Source organism: Felis catus, chromosome A1 (assembly GCF_018350175.1).
Source record: "Felis catus isolate Fca126 chromosome A1, F.catus_Fca126_mat1.0, whole genome shotgun sequence".
Taxonomy (NCBI): Eukaryota; Metazoa; Chordata; class Mammalia; order Carnivora; family Felidae; genus Felis; species Felis catus.
In genome coordinates this window covers 97,252,877-97,270,211 of record NC_058368.1, presented here as the reverse complement: position 1 = coordinate 97,270,211, position 17,335 = coordinate 97,252,877, and the positions used below count along the sequence as shown (strand labels likewise).

General features: G+C 35.6%; 1 protein-coding gene across 7 annotated transcripts in view; it reads left to right on the top strand.

Annotated features, from left to right (window-relative positions):
* DTWD2 (DTW domain containing 2) overlaps positions 1-17,335 on the top strand; it is a 462,321-nt gene that overhangs the window by 94,189 nt on the left and 350,797 nt on the right. For 5 of the 7 annotated variants that reach the window (XR_006598135.1, XR_006598134.1, XR_006598140.1 and 2 more), the window contains exons 5-6: positions 1,856-1,984; positions 7,542-7,762. Coding sequence is in view for 2 of the 7 variants with exons in the window: in XM_023254474.2 (XP_023110242.1) it covers positions 1,856-1,984; positions 7,542-7,712 (300 nt within the window). In the remaining 5 variants the exon portion in view is untranslated. Of the gene's footprint in view, positions 1-1,855; positions 1,985-6,298; positions 6,738-7,541; positions 8,526-17,335 lie in introns of those variants that run through there. The other 2 variants (XM_023254474.2, XM_023254475.2) reach the window with 2 other exon arrangements.

Below are 17,335 nucleotides of genomic sequence, written 5' to 3'. Positions count from 1 at the left end.
ATTCTGTAGTGAATCTTTTATTATTTACTATGTTTGTATGTAAATTTATTTTTTGAGAGAAAGAGAGCATGTGAGCGAGCAGGGCAGGGGAAAGAGAGGAGAACAGAGGATCCATAGTGGGCTCTTCACTGACAGCAGAGAGTCTGATGTGGGGCTCGAATTCATGAACCATGAGGTCATGACCTGAGCTGAAGTCGGACACTTCACCACTTAACTGAGTGAAGCACCCAGGTTCCCCTGTAATGAATCTTTTATGATGCCCACTTTACTTCTCTCCCTCTCCCTTCCCTTCCCCTTCTCTTCCTGTCCTCCTTATCTTCCACCTTCTGAGGAGAGAAAGGATACAAGTTGTAGAGAATTCTTGGGACAAAATGCATTCAGAGAAACAAGGGAGGAAGAGGACTGAGGGACAAGGGTCCAGAGATGGGACAGTTTTAATGCTGTAAAGGAATGAGAGACTGTTAGAACTTCAGAGATACCAGAAAATGAGAGACAACACCTGATTTTATTAAGTGACTACGTGGTAAGAGTTAGACCCCACCCCCTCATTCCACATGTTTACATATTTAATGAGTAAAAACTTAAATTCTTACCTACTCACACATCCTTAAGTGTGATTCTTTTCACAGTGTGGCCTAGGAATACGATTTTATGAGTGTGAGATTACTTGAGTTTCATTTAATTAAAATAGGAATCAAAAGGCCAGAATGTTGACATTTGGTTTTCTATTGCTTTTCCCATTTCTGACTGTCAGTCATCAGGTGTCAGTCACCTATGTGTGTGTGTGTGGGCACACACATCTCTTTATACACACTCACCCCCATACAGGCATACCCCTGTCAGTCTATATTAAGAAACAATGGAAGACTAAACCATACAATAAAACCCAGTTGTCAATTCTCCAAAGTGATTAAATCGTTTTCACTTCTACCACAGTGCATGAGGGTTTCATTTGCTCCATATTCTCCCCATCTGGTGGTGGTAGTCGTTTTGATTTTAACTGTTCTAGCAAGTGTGAAAAGTTATCTCATTGTGATTTTAATTTGCATTTAGTCGTGTTGAGCACTTAAAAAAATTTTTTTTAATAATTTATTATTGAGAGACACAGAGAGAGCATGAGCATGAGCATGGGAGGGGCAGAGAGAGAGGGAGACACAGACTCTGAAGTAGGCTCCAGGCTGTGAGCTGTCAGCACCAAGCGAACATGGGGCTTGAACTCATAAACCGTGAGATTATGACCTGAGCTGAAGTCGGCTGCTCAACCGACTGAGCCACCCAGGCGCTCTGTGTTGAGTGCTTTTATATGTACCTATTTGCCTTTCTTATATTTTCTTTGGTGCGGTGTCTTCACACTTGTGCCTCCTGGGAAGGGGTTATTAGTCTTTTAATTTTTGATTTGTAGTAATTTGCATATACTCTGGTTATATTTTCATTGTGAGATATATGTGTAACTGTCCTCTGAGTATTTAACAATAACAATAACTAGAGGATATTATGTATAGAAGATATTAATACATTTAATATTTTTAAACTGGCGATTTTGGAAGGAAGTGAACTAGTATTTAAAACACAGACTTTATAATTTTTTTTAAAGTTTATTTATTTATGAGAGAGAGAGACAGCATAAGCAGGGAAGGGGCAGAGAGAGGGGGAGACACAGAATCCGAAGCAGGCTCCAGGCTCTAAGCTGTCAGCACAGAGCCCGATGCGGGGCTTGAACTCTTGAACTGCAAGATCGTGACCCAAGCTGAAGTCAGACGCTCAACCGACTGAGACACCCAGGCACCCCCACAGACTGTATAATTTTAAATTTAAAACAAAACTTACATTCTGTTTTTCTGTGTTTTGGTTTCAGGTGCAGTTAAAAACTAGCGTTTCTAGTCAGTATGTAATTCGGACACAACCGACTAATAGGTGCCTTTCTACCCTGGAATGTGCAGCTGCTGCTCTTTCCATTTTGGAGAAAAATGATTACATACAGGAGGTATGTCTTTGGAAGGTTATATTGTTTTTGAAAGTAAGCAGTTTGGTTAGATTTTATCTAGAAATTTAGAAACGCATAACCTATGAAATTTGCAGCTCCAGTGTCAAATAGAGTGTATCTGTAATAGAAATTTGTGTACTGTTATAACCTTCTTTCCCCCTCTGGTGTTTTTCTGCGTTAGTTCAGCATCCAGATTGTATTATTTAAATATTCATTCTAAGCTGTGCAAACAGCATTTATAATAAGCTAAATTGCCTTTAAGTAGCACAACATTAAATACAGTTTTTTTTGTTAGATTTTTCTTTTATTATTTTGTATTTCTCTTTTAGGATTTTGTGTTTTCTTGTACACAACTTTTTTTCTTTTTAATTAAAAGAACGTTTTACAGCAGCTTTTTTTTTGCATTGGTGTTTTTGAGAATGTACCAACTTTCTGTGTATCTTATTAACTACTTGCTGAGAGCATAAAAAAGACAAGTTTTTGAGAAAAAACACCTGCAGAATATGAAAAGGTTATAACCTGCAATCATCATTTTATTTAATTTCCATGAAAGCCTGATGATTTCATATATAATTAATCATCAGTAAAGAATAACGTTCAATGAGCCCACAAACGTCTTAGTCTTTTGGAGTGTGTAGGAAACTGCACTTAAGGCCAAAGAAGAAAGAATAGCAAAATAAAAAATTGTTAGGGTTTTTTAATCACCGAAGGAAGGTTTTCGATAAATACAACTTGAGAAGATAAGTCAGAGGATAATGAGCGTAACTAAATGGAGTTTTATAACTCTCCCTTCTGACGAGCACACACACACACATAGTACTTATTCCTGCCTTCTTTCTCTCTCTCTCATTATACACTATGGTTACTATTATTATAAGAATGTGCCTTACTCATTGAGGAAATTTCATTGATGGATAAAAGCTCAGGTCACAGTAACTGAATTGGTTACCAAGAAAAAGAACAAAAGACCCCCAGAACACAGAGCGTGAAAGAATGCCAGAAGCAAGCCTTGAATTGCTTTTTCCCTCTTCCCTACCCTAAGCTATGGAAAATGCTCTGCAGAGTTGGAGGCTTTCCTTCTTTTGAAAGAAGTAGGCTTTCTTGAGTAGGTTTTTTTCCTATGCGTATCGGTGTAAGTAGACTTTGTACTGGGTCTAGGCAATTTCTCTTTCACTGTTCTCTCTCCTTTGAGAAAAAAAAATCATGAGGGGCCCTAGATCTTTATTCCAAATGAGCAGAGAGTGTTCCCTGACTTTCTGCCTCCACTGTAACCTTGCCATCTGCTCGCATGTACCTAAACATTGACATAGCGTTTAATACACCTGTATAGTCCTTTCTCTTTTTTGTTTATACCTTCTTGAACACAGATAATATACTGTTTCTAGGTATCTTATTTTACAGCTTATTTTACGCTATTGTTTAAACTTGCTTTCTGAACAATCTTTGTAGTTTCCTTTTTGTTGATGTAAAACTCTAGATCAGCCAACATCAGACCAAGGACCCATTAAAAGCTCAAATCTTGAGGGGAAAAATGTAATATTCTTTGGCTTTGGATTTGAAACTTTATCCCCTCTCCTTCTCTGGGTTCTGAAAAGAATTGTCTGTGGATTTGTATGTCTTATTTCTACAATTGGTATCAGATCTTTACTTAAGTTCTAAACAAGCTTTAATGTTCTTAGTGGTGGTGGATTTCATAACATTGTAATACAGTAGGGCTAGGGTTTGGGATGGCGTTTGTCCTGCTACTGCTCCACCCTTCCCAGTTTCATAAGATATATGATTCTGGTATTAGTCAGTGTACCGTTGCAGCAGGGAAGCTTATCTTATGTTCTGAGTATAAGGTCTGATAACAGGCAAAGTTCAAGATACAGAAGGATGACAGGGTCTGTCATCTCTTCAGCTTTTGTTATTGTTGTCTGTGGATCAAGCTGAATATGAAATCCCAAAGTCATGGTGAGGTCCTAAAGTTCACATTCTGTTTGCTTTGGTCACCAGGAGTAGTCATACTTTAGTGACCAGGAGTAGAAAAAGGATGTTTGGCAATCAGACGTGGGATTTGGAAGGTGCTGATAAGATTATTGGCTGGAGCATGAGCTGAAGAAATGCATAATGGACCATCCCACATTGCTTATTATTCCAGCTGACCAAAAATTAGCTTTCTCGGTGGAGAATCCCAAGTCCAGCCTGTTCACATCTAGCTACAATTTAAACAAAATACCATTTTATTCCCCTGGGAAATACAATTACCAGCTGTTCTGAACTTAGGTGTTTTCTCTCCTTTCTGGGGAGGAAAGATATGACACACGTTTTTTTCCTTGGTAACCTTTTTTTAAGGGGTCTCCTAATGAAACACCAATACAGTGGGGGAGAGTGGTAATTCTTCAGCTAGCTTTATTCTATGGAGGTAGATAAGGCTCCTCAAAATAAAGAGCTTGGCATGGAATAGCCTTCTTAGTCTGCTGATTCATCCTTGTCCTTTCTTCCTGAGCAGTTTTTCACACACTCTGAGTAGCACAGTGTGAGCTTTGAAGCAGGTTTGAATTAAACCTTCATCACTTACCATCACCACTTTGTGCCAGTGGGCAGTTCATATAATCTCCTGTGCTTGTTTGCTTATCTATAATACACCAGAAAGAGTTACCTCTTACTATTGGTGTGAGAATTGGATGGAGTAATTTTTGTTAATCGCCTGACACCAGGCACTCCAGAAGAATTAACCCCTTTGTTCTTTCTTGCCCGCTCCACTCCCCCACCACACCCCTGTTCTTCCCCATAAATTGACAAAAGTTTTGAATTAAAGATTGGTGATTTTCATTCAGTTACTATAAAATTTATGAGGGCTTTTCACACCTTGGAAAGCTCAAGCTTGGGTATTTTTTAAATAATAGAACCGTTTCTGCTTATGAACCTGTATAGCTAGATGTGGTAGAAGCTTTGTGCACAGTCTAAGTGCCAGTAGTTGGTAATCATGGGCCGTTCAGAACTGTCACTTTATACCTGCAGACAAAAGGGTTTAAAAAACACTGATTTCGCCCCGAATAAATTTTTAGAAACAAACTTATTTCTTTGTTCCTCTGAACAAATATATAGCTTCACGTTGCCTCAGATATAATGTTGTTAGTTTATACAGAAGCAGTATCACTTATTATCATGCAGTGTGCCGAACATGTTCAATGCATCCTCTTAGTGCTCTTAGTGTAACTAACCTAATAATGATGTCGTAAGGTTGACAGTGTTTTCCTCATTTTATAGATGAAGAAAATGAGGCAAGGAGAGGTTTATGTGGCTTATCCGGGAACACCTAGCCAGCAAGTGATTACATCAGTCAAGACAGGCCAGATGCAGCTGCAGTAACCTAACACTCCAAAATCAGAATGGCACAACACAACAGTGGTTTGTGCCTCTCTCTCACTGTCTTTGGGAGATTAGCGGGATGACTTGTGCTCGCTGCAGTTGCTTAGGGGCCCGGGCTGATGGAGGCACTGTGTAGATAGGTCATTCTCCTTTCATCAAGGAAAGCATAAAGGGAGGTGGTGCATTGTACGTGCTTTCGAGCTACTGCCCAGAGGTGACACATGTTATTCGTGCTCGCGTTTCCTTAACCAGAGTAAGTCATAATGGCCATACCTAACATCAAAGGGCGTTTGGAAAATGTAGTCAGACTGTGCAGCAAGAAGGAGGGTCGGTCTATTTGTGAACAGAAGTATTGACGATCACACAGATAGAGTACGGGTCTAATCCAGATCTGTCTCCAAAAATCATTCTCTTAATTACCTCAGAGAATTGGTAGAGTCTTATCTTCAGGAGATAAAAGTTGAAGGCCCTTAACAATAGGAATATTAGCATTCTGTCCATTAAGAATCTAATGAATGTCTTAAATAGCAATAGAACCTTCCTTCAGTTGTCTCCATCTGTATAATGTCCTAGGTATGTTTTCTAGGGATGATGTTTCAGAATCCAGTCAGTCCACTATGTTTACTCAGGAAGGAAATATATAGTCATTTCCACATTCCCTCTCTTATTTGAAGAAATGAAGACATTAAAGGAAATTATGATAACATACAGATGGGGCTTTCCAAGATAATGTCCTGCAGAACTTTTCCACGATGTTTATCTCTTACCTATTGGGGTATGTCAATTTGATTGCATGTAACAGAGCCTTTATTGTGGGGATTGAACCATGCATATAGAGGCTTCTTTTTCTCCTGTAAATAAGTAATGTGAGGTGAGCAGTCCAGGGCTGGGGATTTCTTCTTTCTTTCTGCCCATCATCATATGTATTTGACTTTAATCTTTGTCTTTATTGCATTGTAGTCACATGATGGTTATCCCACCTCTAACAGTCCTGTTCCAGGCAAGAAGAAAGCACAAAAGCCCCTGCCTGCTGAGTCTGTCCCATTTTAAAGAGTGTTTCTGGAAGTCCCACCCAAGGACCTCAACTTACCTTTCCTTATATGGACTGTGTCATTAGCCAGTTAGTATTACTAGCTGGATACATTGGCACCTTGAATGACATTTGGAATGATAAGGAAGAAAAGAATGAGTGTGGAGAAGCAACCACCAGTGACTGCCACGATGTCTGAGTTCATTGTAAAATTAAAACCTTTAAGCTCTTTGCTGCCACTTACCTTGTATGTGAAAGGGAATAGATTTTCACATAGACATTGTGACATTTTTGCAATTAAATCTATCAGTTTTTTTTCTTTGTTCCTTTTATTTCTAAAAAACAAGCAAACAAACAAACAAACAAACAGTTTCCTTAGTCACGTTTGCTATTGTTATTTGGAAGATTTAAATCAGGGGTCTCAGGCCCCAGGAAATTATCTGACTCAAAATGTTTTAAATGCATGACATAGTAGGGTTTTTTTGTTGTTGTTGTGTGTGTGTGTGTGTGTTTTAAATTATTTTTATTTTTGACCTTGAAAAACTTTAGGTAGGGCATTTGCTCTAGTTGTTTTTTAACTTCTACCATATTTGTTATCGTATGGGTCCACCTGGCTTAAATGTTTATGTTATATGGCTGGTTCTGTAGGTATTTGAATGTAGACAAGTACAGATACAGTCAGAAAAACCCCAGGTTTGGGTATCTAACTTGTGTGTAGTCCTTGGACCATTGTGAGAGAATTCGTAAACCTGTGAACCTTCATCTGATTGTTACAGGTAACAGGAAGCTTGCATCAGTCTGTGATTGAAACCAAATTAACTAATTTGTGTCTAAAGGTCTCTTTTACTCTATTTGTTACAGATTTAAATGTTATAATGGCAACAGTTTCTTGAGGTGTTTGAATGTATTAATGTAGATTTGGACTTTAGTATCTGTATGGGAAATTAACTATTTGTGTCTTTTTACTGGAACTCCTTAGCAGTATGTAAGGTATGAGTTAAAAGAAATTGTATATTTGGATGTCATATATTTATATTTAGTAGAGTGCCTGTTACTTTTCATGGTAAAAAGCCAATAATAATAAAAATAAACATAATAATCCCTGTTTCTGAAGAAAAAGCTAAATAGAATATGATGATTTGTTACAGACCCTGTCTTTTTTTATCTTCACAGACTTTGCTTCGCCCTCTTCAAGCTTTGTGCTCTTTCCAGCTGCAGCATGGTGCTCAAATTCGCCTCAGCAAGGAACACCTTCTGAAAAATGGATTATATCCTAAGCCAATGCCAAAGAACAAACGCAAGCTCAGGAAAATGGAACTGTTAATGAACAGTGTTAAAATTTAGTACTGTTGTTCCGTGGTGCTAGTTATGGTGTCTTCCGCTGATAAAACCAGGTGAAGTTTTCAGAAAATTTAAGTCTGTGGGTTTTTGGTTGTCTAGAGTGAGAGTTGCATGCTAAACTTGCCCAGCAGAAGAAGGAAGTCAAGCAAATAGCCATAAAAAAGCAAACAAAAAAAAAAATTTTCGCTGACCCAGTAAAAACCAAGGTTTCATACTGAGTTTGTTTAAAAAAAAAAAATGTGCCTCTAATACATTTTTCCAGATCCATAGTTTGGAATGTGTTTGAAATTAGTTGTTGAGTGAGGTTAGAAGGTTTTTTTTGTTTTTTTTGTTTTTTTTGTTTTTTTATGTAAAATGGAAAGAAATTATTGTACCTGATTGGGACAGTATTGTTTTCATGAATGTTAATAGATAATTAGGTGTATATAATAGAGGATACTTATGTCAATATGCAATATTGTACATAAACTTTATAGTTTGAAGTAATAATGGTCACCAAGTAGTTTAGATTGAATTTATTTTTTTCATAGAATAATATAGCAGAATAAGGGAACTAAATAAATTACTTAGGTACTAAACTTGAACTCAGCTATTATGATTTAAGTGTTACTATTAATTGCCCCAGTTTTGTTGTATTAGGGTATACTTGGAATGTAAGATTATATTAGTTTCAGGTGTTCACCATAATGATTTGATATTTATATACATTGCAAAAATAATCACTGTATGATAAGTCTACCTAACATCCCTCATACATACTTAAAACATTTTTTTCTTCTGATAAGAACTTTTAAGATAAACTTTCTTAGCAACTTTTTAATATATGGTATTTGTAATTTTGCAGAATTATTAACTACAGTCACCATGCTTTATAGTACATCCCCATGAGGTATTTATTTTATAACTGGAAGTTTGTGACTTTTGACCCCATTCACCCATTTTGCCCACCCCACAGCCACCAGCCTGTTCTCTGTATCTGTGAGCTTGTGGTTTTTTTTTTTTTTTTTCCTTTCCTTTTCTTTTTTTTAAGATTCCACATGAGTGATATCAAATGATAATTACCTTTCTCTGTGTGACTTATTTCACTTACCATTATGCCCTCCAGGTCCATCCCTGTTGTTGCAAATAGCAAGATTTCATTCTTTTTTATGGCTGAATGATATTCCACTGTCTATATACACACCACATTTTCTTTTTTCATCCGTCGATGTCTATTTAGGTTATTTCCATGTCTTAGCTATTGTAGATAATGCTGCAGTTAACACAGGTGCATCTTTTGAAGTTAGTCTTTTTGTTTTCTTTGGATAAATATTCAGAAATGGAATTACTGGATCTTATGGTATTCTATTTTTTACTGTTTTGAGGAACCTCTATACCTTTTTTCATGGTGGCTGCACCAATTTACATTCCCACCAACAGTGCATGATACTTCCCTTTTCTCCCTATCTGTGTCCCTTTTTATTTCTTGTCTTTTTCATTATAGCTGTTCAAACAGGTGTGAAGAGGCAGTTCTTTGGGGTTTTGATTTGCATTTCCTAATGATGAATGATATTGAGCATCTTCTCATATGCCTGATGGCCCATCTGTATGTCTTCTTTAGAAAAGAGTCTGTTCACTTCCTCTGCCCATTTTTTTTGCCCCCTTTTTATTCAAATTGTGTGTGTGTGTGTGTTTGCTGTTGAGTTGTAGGAGTCCTTTATTTTTGTTATTAACTTCTTATCAGTATCTGACATACAAATATTTTCTCACATCCTGGGGGTTGCCTTTTCACTTTATTGATGCTTTTCTTTGTTGTGCAGAAACTTTTTAGTTTGATGTGGCCTCACTTGTTTAGTTTTGTTTTTTTTGTATTTGCCTTTGGTGCCTGATTTAAAAAATCATTGCCAAGGCTGATGTCAAGGAGCTTACCACCTTTGTTTTCTTTCTAGTGTTATGGATTTCACATTTTACACTCGTCTTTAATCCATGTTGAATTAATTTTGTGAGTGGCATAAGATAGCAGTCCAGTTTCATTCTTTTGCGTGTGGCTCTTCAGTTTTCCCAACGTCATTTATTGAAGAGACTGTCCTTTTCCCATTAAATGTTCTTGCCTCCTTTGTTATAGATTAATTGAGCATACATGTGTGGGTTTATTTCTGGACTCTATTCTGTTTGATGGATCTCTGTGTCTTTTTTTATGCCAATACCATACTATTTTGATAACTATAGCTTTGTAGTACAGTTTGAAATCAGGGAGTATGATGCTTCCCCCTTTGTTTTTCTTTCTCAGGATTCCTTTGGCTTTTGGGGTCTTTTGTGGCTCCTTACGAATTTCAGGATTGTTTGTTCTATATCTTTGAAAAATGCCTCTGGAATTTTGATATGGATTGCAATGAATCTGTAGATTGCTTTGTGTAGTAGCCCTAATTTTGAAAAAGGTGCATGGAATTTTGGCACAGCACACATTTTTAGTTTATTCATCAAAAAGGCTTATTGAATGTGATAAACTAGTCATATGGAAACAACTGAAATAGAATATAACTATAATTTCAACAACATATTTTTCTAACTGGGGCTATTTAAATATTTTTTCGTGAACAAAAACTTTCAATTTCAGAGAGCAAATTTTCCCCACCCTTTTGGGAAAAATATTTACTGACATTTTATATACTAGTAGAGACATGTATGTAATATATATTTGTATCTAACTTAAATCTACTGCAGTCGTATACCCATATTGGCAAGGAGAGGGGACTTTGTTTTCTTTATTTATGACTTCTAGAGTTTTTTGTATCCAGTATCAAGTTGTAAGGAAAAACTAAATGTGTGACCTAAAAGTAATCTTGTTATAAATACATGTGCATGTGTGATATATGAGTGGTTATTTCTGACCATTTTCATTCTTATTTATTTATTTTTATTGTTGGCCTAGATTAAGCCCTTCTTAAAAGCTTTAATGCTAGTCAGAATGATAGTAAATGTTTGGGGAAACTATGTAGAAAATATTTTAAAATATTAAACAAAAGTTAGATTTCTATCCTGTATTATTGACTTTTTTAAAAATTAAAACACAGTTTGGCTCATTTAAAAAAATGTTTATTTATTTTGAGAAAGTGGGGGAGGGGCAGAGGGAGGTGGAGAAAGAGAATCCTCAGCAGGCTCCATCCACGATAAGCTCGATGTGGAACTTGATCTCACGACTTAGATCATGACCTAAGCCAAAATGAAGACTTGGTTGCTTAACCAACTGAGCTACCCACTACTATCAAGTGACTATCTAGGTATAATAGAAAAGAAATAGTAATAATAATGTATAATGGTCTCCTAACAAATGGGTTAAAATAGTCTTACAGTAATTGTTTTCAGATTAAAATTAAATTTTGCAAATTTCTTTTATCCACTATTATTGCCTTTTTAAAAAAGATATTCCTATATATGACCCATATAAGTCTTTAAATTGTATTTTAATTTATATTGATTTTTAGAATAATTACTACCTTTATCTTTTAACTACAGAATTAGGGTAATTTTTTAACACTTACAAAAGCTTAAAATTTAGTATTTTTGGAAATGCGTAAGCATTTTTAAAATAAGTTTATATAGTTTTTTTATACTGACTTCTTATTTTACTGACTTCTTAAATTACATAATTAATTTTTTATTTCTTACTGATCTCCTGACAAGATTATTTCATTTACTCCTCTCTGGTATTCAATGCTTCTTTAGTCACTTGCTTTCATCAGGCAGTTTTAGGTAAAATTTAAAACCATTGGAGTGCCCCAGTAGCTCAGTCGGTTGAGTGTCCAACTTCAGCTCAGGTCACGATCTCACAGTTGGTGAGTTCGAGCCCCATATCAGTCTCATTGCTGTCAGCTTGCACTCTCTTTCTCTCTCAAAAATAAAACATTAAAAAAACAACTATCACTAGTAGGTTTAGTTGTTAAAAATACTTATAATGTGTAGTATTATGTGAACATTTTAACTGAAATTTTGACCTGGCTTTTAAAAGTTGTTACTTTTTCAGGGGCGCCTGGGTGGCGCAGTCGGTTAAGAGTCCGACTTCAGCCAGGTCATGATCTCGCGGTCCGTGAGTTCGAGCCCCGCGTCAGGCTCTGGGCTGATGGCTCAGAGCCTGGAGCCTGTTTCCGATTCTGTGTCTCCCTCTCTCTCTGCCCCTCCCCCGTTCATGCTCTGTCTCTCTCTGTCCCAAAAATAAATAAACGTTGAAAAAAAAATTAAAAAAAAAAATAAATAAAAGTTGTTACTTTTTTGGGGGCACTTGGGTGGCTCAGTCAGAGTGTAGACTTCTCATTTTGGCTCAGGTCATGATCTCATGGTTGGTGAGATTGAGTCCCACGCAGAGCTCTGCACTGCAGTGCAGACTCCACTTTGGATTCTCTCTCCCCCTCTCTCTCTGCCTGTTCCTCAGCTTGTGCATATGTGCTCTCAAAATAAATAAGCATTTAAAAAATAAAAAAAAATATAAAAGTTACCTTTTTATTGTGTTAGTTGGCTTTTAAGTCCAGATGCTTTTTATTTGTTTGATTTGCCTGGACTAGTTCCATTTTTTTGTGGATTTATAGCTGATAGTAGTCTTTACATACAAACTTGAACTACACTTTGTTGTTGGGTAGATTGTTTTGTGAATTGTTACTTGAACCACGTAATTTAGAAAGTAGTATTTCTTTATACACAAGGTGATTGATTATGCATTTAGCACAGTACATTGTTGAAAATCACCATATAATGAGTGGTGTTATTTTCATTTTCTTGCACTTGAGTATGAAGGGTTGAGAGCTATACTGAATGAAGCAAGTCACAGTACTTGGCAGATTTCTCTAGGTTAGCTTGCAAGATTTCTCAGGTGAAAACATGAGAGTTATATTAAAAATTATGTTCTGGGGTGTCTGGGTGGCTCAGTCAGTTAGTGTCAATCTGTTAGTGTTAGTGTTAGTCTGGTGTCAGTCGGGGCGTCCCACTTCGGCTCAGGTCATAATCTCAAGGTTTGTGGGTTGGAGCCACGCATTGGGCTCTGTGCTGACAGCTCAGAGCCTGGAGCCTGCTTCCGATCCTGTGTCTCCCTCTCTCTCTCTCTCTCTCTGCCTTTCCTCTGTTCACGCTCTGCCTCTCTCTGTATTTCAGAAATGAATAAACATTAAAAAAAAAAAAGAAAGAAAAATTATGTTCCCCCTATTTTAAGACTTCAAACCCAACTTTCTTCAGCCGTGACTATTGTAGCATTAGGGCTTGTCCCTAAGATTTTAGAAGGAGCAAGTTCTTCACTACCACCTTAATGAGTTATATAGAAGAGTACTTCTTCATAACTTCTTCAGTTTCTTCATCACTTATTCCTACTTGCCCTAAATTGGCTATTTAAAAAATGTGATTGTGTTATTAAAGAATCCTTTCCATTGAATATTGATGAATTTCAGGAAAGCAAATTGTTGACCCTTGGATACAGTTGTCATTGGTATAGAAGTAAATGTTGATGCCCTAAGTAAAAAAACTAGATTTGACTAGGTGAACTCAAAAGTTTTATCTAATGGGCCTTTTATTATTTAGATTTAGTCCTTAAAAATAAGTGTGAGTGGATTTTTTTATAGGTAAATAATACTATGGTTTAGATGTAATGAAACTTTGCATTTAATTGTGTCCCATAGCATAGAATGAATCACAACCTCTTAACATTTTTCAATCAAATTTTTATTTACTGGATTTGCTTAATATATTCTTTTTCCTTTTTCTTTTTCTTTTTCTTTTTTTTAGCTTTATTAAGGAATCATTGACAAATAAAATTGTGAGGTATTTAAAATGTACAACATGAGGGGCGCCTGGGTGGCGCAGTCGGTTAAGCGTCCGACTTCAGCCAGGTCACGATCTCGCGGTCCGTGAGTTCGAGCCCCGCGCCGGGCTCTGGGCTGATGGCTCAGAGCCTGGAGCCTGTTTCCGATTCTGTGTCTCCCTCTCTCTCTGCCCCTCGCCCGTTCATGCTGTCTTTCTCTGTCCCAAAAATAAATAAACGTTGGAAAAAAAAAAATGTACAACATGATGATACGATATACATATTCATTGTAAAAGGAGTCTCTGCATCAAGTTAACACATCCATCACCTCACGTAGAAATGTTTTTTCGTGTGTGTGATAACATTTAAGTTCTACTGTTGTGGCAGATTTCAGTTATACGGTCCAGTGTTATCGACTACAGCTGCCATGTTCCCCCTCCTTTCTCCTCATACTTTCTTCTTCCCAGATTCCTCCTCTCCCTTCTCCTCACTCTCCCTGTCCTCTTTCCTTTTCTAGTATCCTTATCCTGTCTACTGTTGTGTTTTTTTTAATGTGTACAAATTATTTGTGTATCCTTGCATAAGTGGTTTTTTTAAAAAGATCATGTAGTAGTCTTCACAGCTTACAATTTTATTTTTGAAATTTGTGCAGAAAATCAGGCACTTACTCTGTGCTGCTGACTTGTCTCCCTTACTCTACTCTACTCCCTTACTCCCTTACTCTCCCTTTCTCTACACTAGAGAAACATGTAATCACTTACTAGTCTTGAATAATTGTTCACGTGAATCAACAACATAAGAATTTTTTAAAGAAACTTTTTAATGTAAGAATTTTTAAAAAACTGAGGTAGGTAGCCTTTGAATAAGAAATTATAGTTTACTCTTATTTAAAGGTATGTTAAGAAATGAAAGCATTCTTCTTCATTCCCTCATTTTAATTGAAGTATAATTGACATAAAACATTAATTAGTTTCTCGTGTTTTTAGTGATTTGAGTGATATTTGTGTACACCATGAGATGATCACAGTAAACCTAGTTATCATTTGTTATCGTATGAAATTATAAACTTTTTTTCTTGTGATGAGAACTTTACGATATACTCTCTTGATAACATTCAAATATGCAATACAGTATTGACTATAGTCACTATGCTGTACATTACATTCCCATGACTTACTTATTTTATAACTGGAAGTTTGTATCTCTTGAACACAGCTACCCATTTTGCCTACTTCCCAAGCCCCCTCTCCTCTGGCAACCACCATTCTTTTCTCTTTGTGTTTTGTTTGGTTTGCTTTTTAGATTCCATAGGTAAGTGATATCGTATGGTATTTGTCTTTTGTTGTTTGGCTTATTTCATTTAGTATAATATCTTCAAGGTCCATTTATGTTGTTGTTGCAAATGGCAACAGTTCATTCTTTTTTATGACTAAGTAGCACTCCATTATATAATTCCACATCTTCTTTATCCATTCATCCATTGATGGACCCTTGGGCTGCTTCTGTAATTTGGCTATTGCAAATAATGCTGCAGTGAACATAGGGGTGCATGTATCTTTTCAAATTAGTGTTGTTGCTTTCTGCAGTTAAATACCCAGAACTGGAATTTCTGGATTGTATGGTAGTTCGACTTTTAATTTTTTAAAGAGACCTTGAAACATTTTTAAAAGTACGTCTGCCTCAGGATTTTTGTCATTACCCCTGTACTCCTCACTGATTTTGCATACTAATAGCATTTATTAATCTCTCTCCACATATGTTATTTACAAGGTGAAAAATCACTTATTACATTTTTTATATGTAATTTTATGGGAAACATTAGTTGATATGAAAATGGCAATAATTTACAATATGGTCATCAGATTTTATAAACATAACTGCCTATCATTTTGTATTTATTAAATAGTTTTACTTCTAAAGTTGCCTTTTTCTTAATAAAATCAGTGAAGAAATTTTTAAAATGTACATGAAAAACCTGGATCTAAAATGTAAGCTTCCCTTTTTCCTGTTTCTGGAATATCTGATATTATGGAAATGAAAGAAATGTTTTAACAGCATATTTTAATACTTATTTTGTTAGTAACTCTCAGAACTCTCATAAGTTCAAATTCTTTGTGGCAAATTCCATGTGGCAGGTACTTTCACCTGTGACATATATAGTCTCATATAAAAGAAAAATATTCATTTAATGAATAAGGTAAAAGTAAAGATTAGTTGAAATAAGGAATGTTTATAAGGTAACATGCATTAACAAATTGATTGTTCCTTTAATTTGTGAAGTGTTTATTCAGTAACTTAAAGTAGGAAAAATGGTTTATGATGTCACTTTGATTTTTCATTTGTGCTAATTGATTTTATCATTTTTAAGAGTATTAGTACTTATTTTAGCTTGAGAGTTTGTTAATGTCTTTACTCTTGGTATATGATAATAGTGTTTACTTAGAACTAGACATGTGTGATTTATAATACCTAATATTCACTTAATTATTAATGCAATGTTAAATTTAATTTCCACTTTAAAAGAAATAGTTAAGTTCCTAATGACTCAATAGTTATTTTGCATAATGGCTTTACTATTTTTTGTTGATAGCAAACATTATTTGAAATGTTTTTGAAAATATAATTGCTATGTTTTATTTTCTTGGTGATCCTCAATAACATCATTATTAAAATATCATAAATATTTAATTTGAAATGTATGAATTATTCCTAGCATTAAAGAACAGGGTCTGTTGGGTAATATATCTCTGCATGCACCTACCATTATTTTGAATAATGGACGTGACGATATTAGTAGCAAAATAGGCTTGGGCATCCATAAGAGGTTTTAATAGTATATAGTAAAAGTATCTGTAATCTGTGTCTTTTATGTCTATTCGTAGATCTTTGTTTACTTCGTATTTCTCACTAATCAGTTCAATAAACTATTTATTTAGTAGATATTTTTGTTTAGCTTTTACTCTGTGTCAGGCACTGTGTTGGGTGCTAGAGTGATGTGGATGACAGAGTCCCTATGTCTGAGAAGTTGAAGTTGTGGCTGTTGGAGACATATCATGATAACATAATTTTAGATCTTGATAACTGCTATGGAAGAGCATCCTAGAATAGAGTATGATGAGACTTTAGTCACAGTTGGGGAAGGCCTTGCTAGAGGAAATGAAATTCAGGTCTGTGCTAAATGATGAGAAGGAAGCAGCAGATAAATAATTCTTCAGGTAGCTTTTTTTTTTTTTAATTCCAGTATCATTAGCATACAGTGTTATATTGGTTTCAAGTCTATAATTTAGTGATTCAACAATTCTATACATTACTCAGTGCTCAGCAGGGTAAGTGTACTCTTAATCCCAATCACCTATTTTACCCATCCCTTCACCCACCTCCCCTCTGGTAATCATCTGTTTGTTCTCTGTAGTTAAGAATCTGTTTTTTGGCTTGTTTCTTTTTTGTCTGTTTTGTTTCTTAAATTTCAGATATGAGTGAAATCATATGGTATTTGTTTTTTTCTGACTGACTTATTTTACTTAGCATTATACTCTTTAGCTCCATCATGTTGTTGCACATGGCAAGATCTCATTCTTTTTTATGGCTGAATAATATTCTATATATATATGTGTGTGTATATATATATATATATATATATATATATATATATATATATACACGCACCACCTCTTCTTTATTCATTATTCGATGGGCACTTGGACTGCTTCCATAATTTGGGTATTGTAAATAATGCTGCAGTAAACATAATGGTGCATGTATCTTTTCGAATTAGTGTTTTCTTATTCTTTGGTTATATACCAAAGAATGATGGTATGATTACTGGATCATAGATAGTTCTGTTTTTAACTTTTTGAGGAATCTT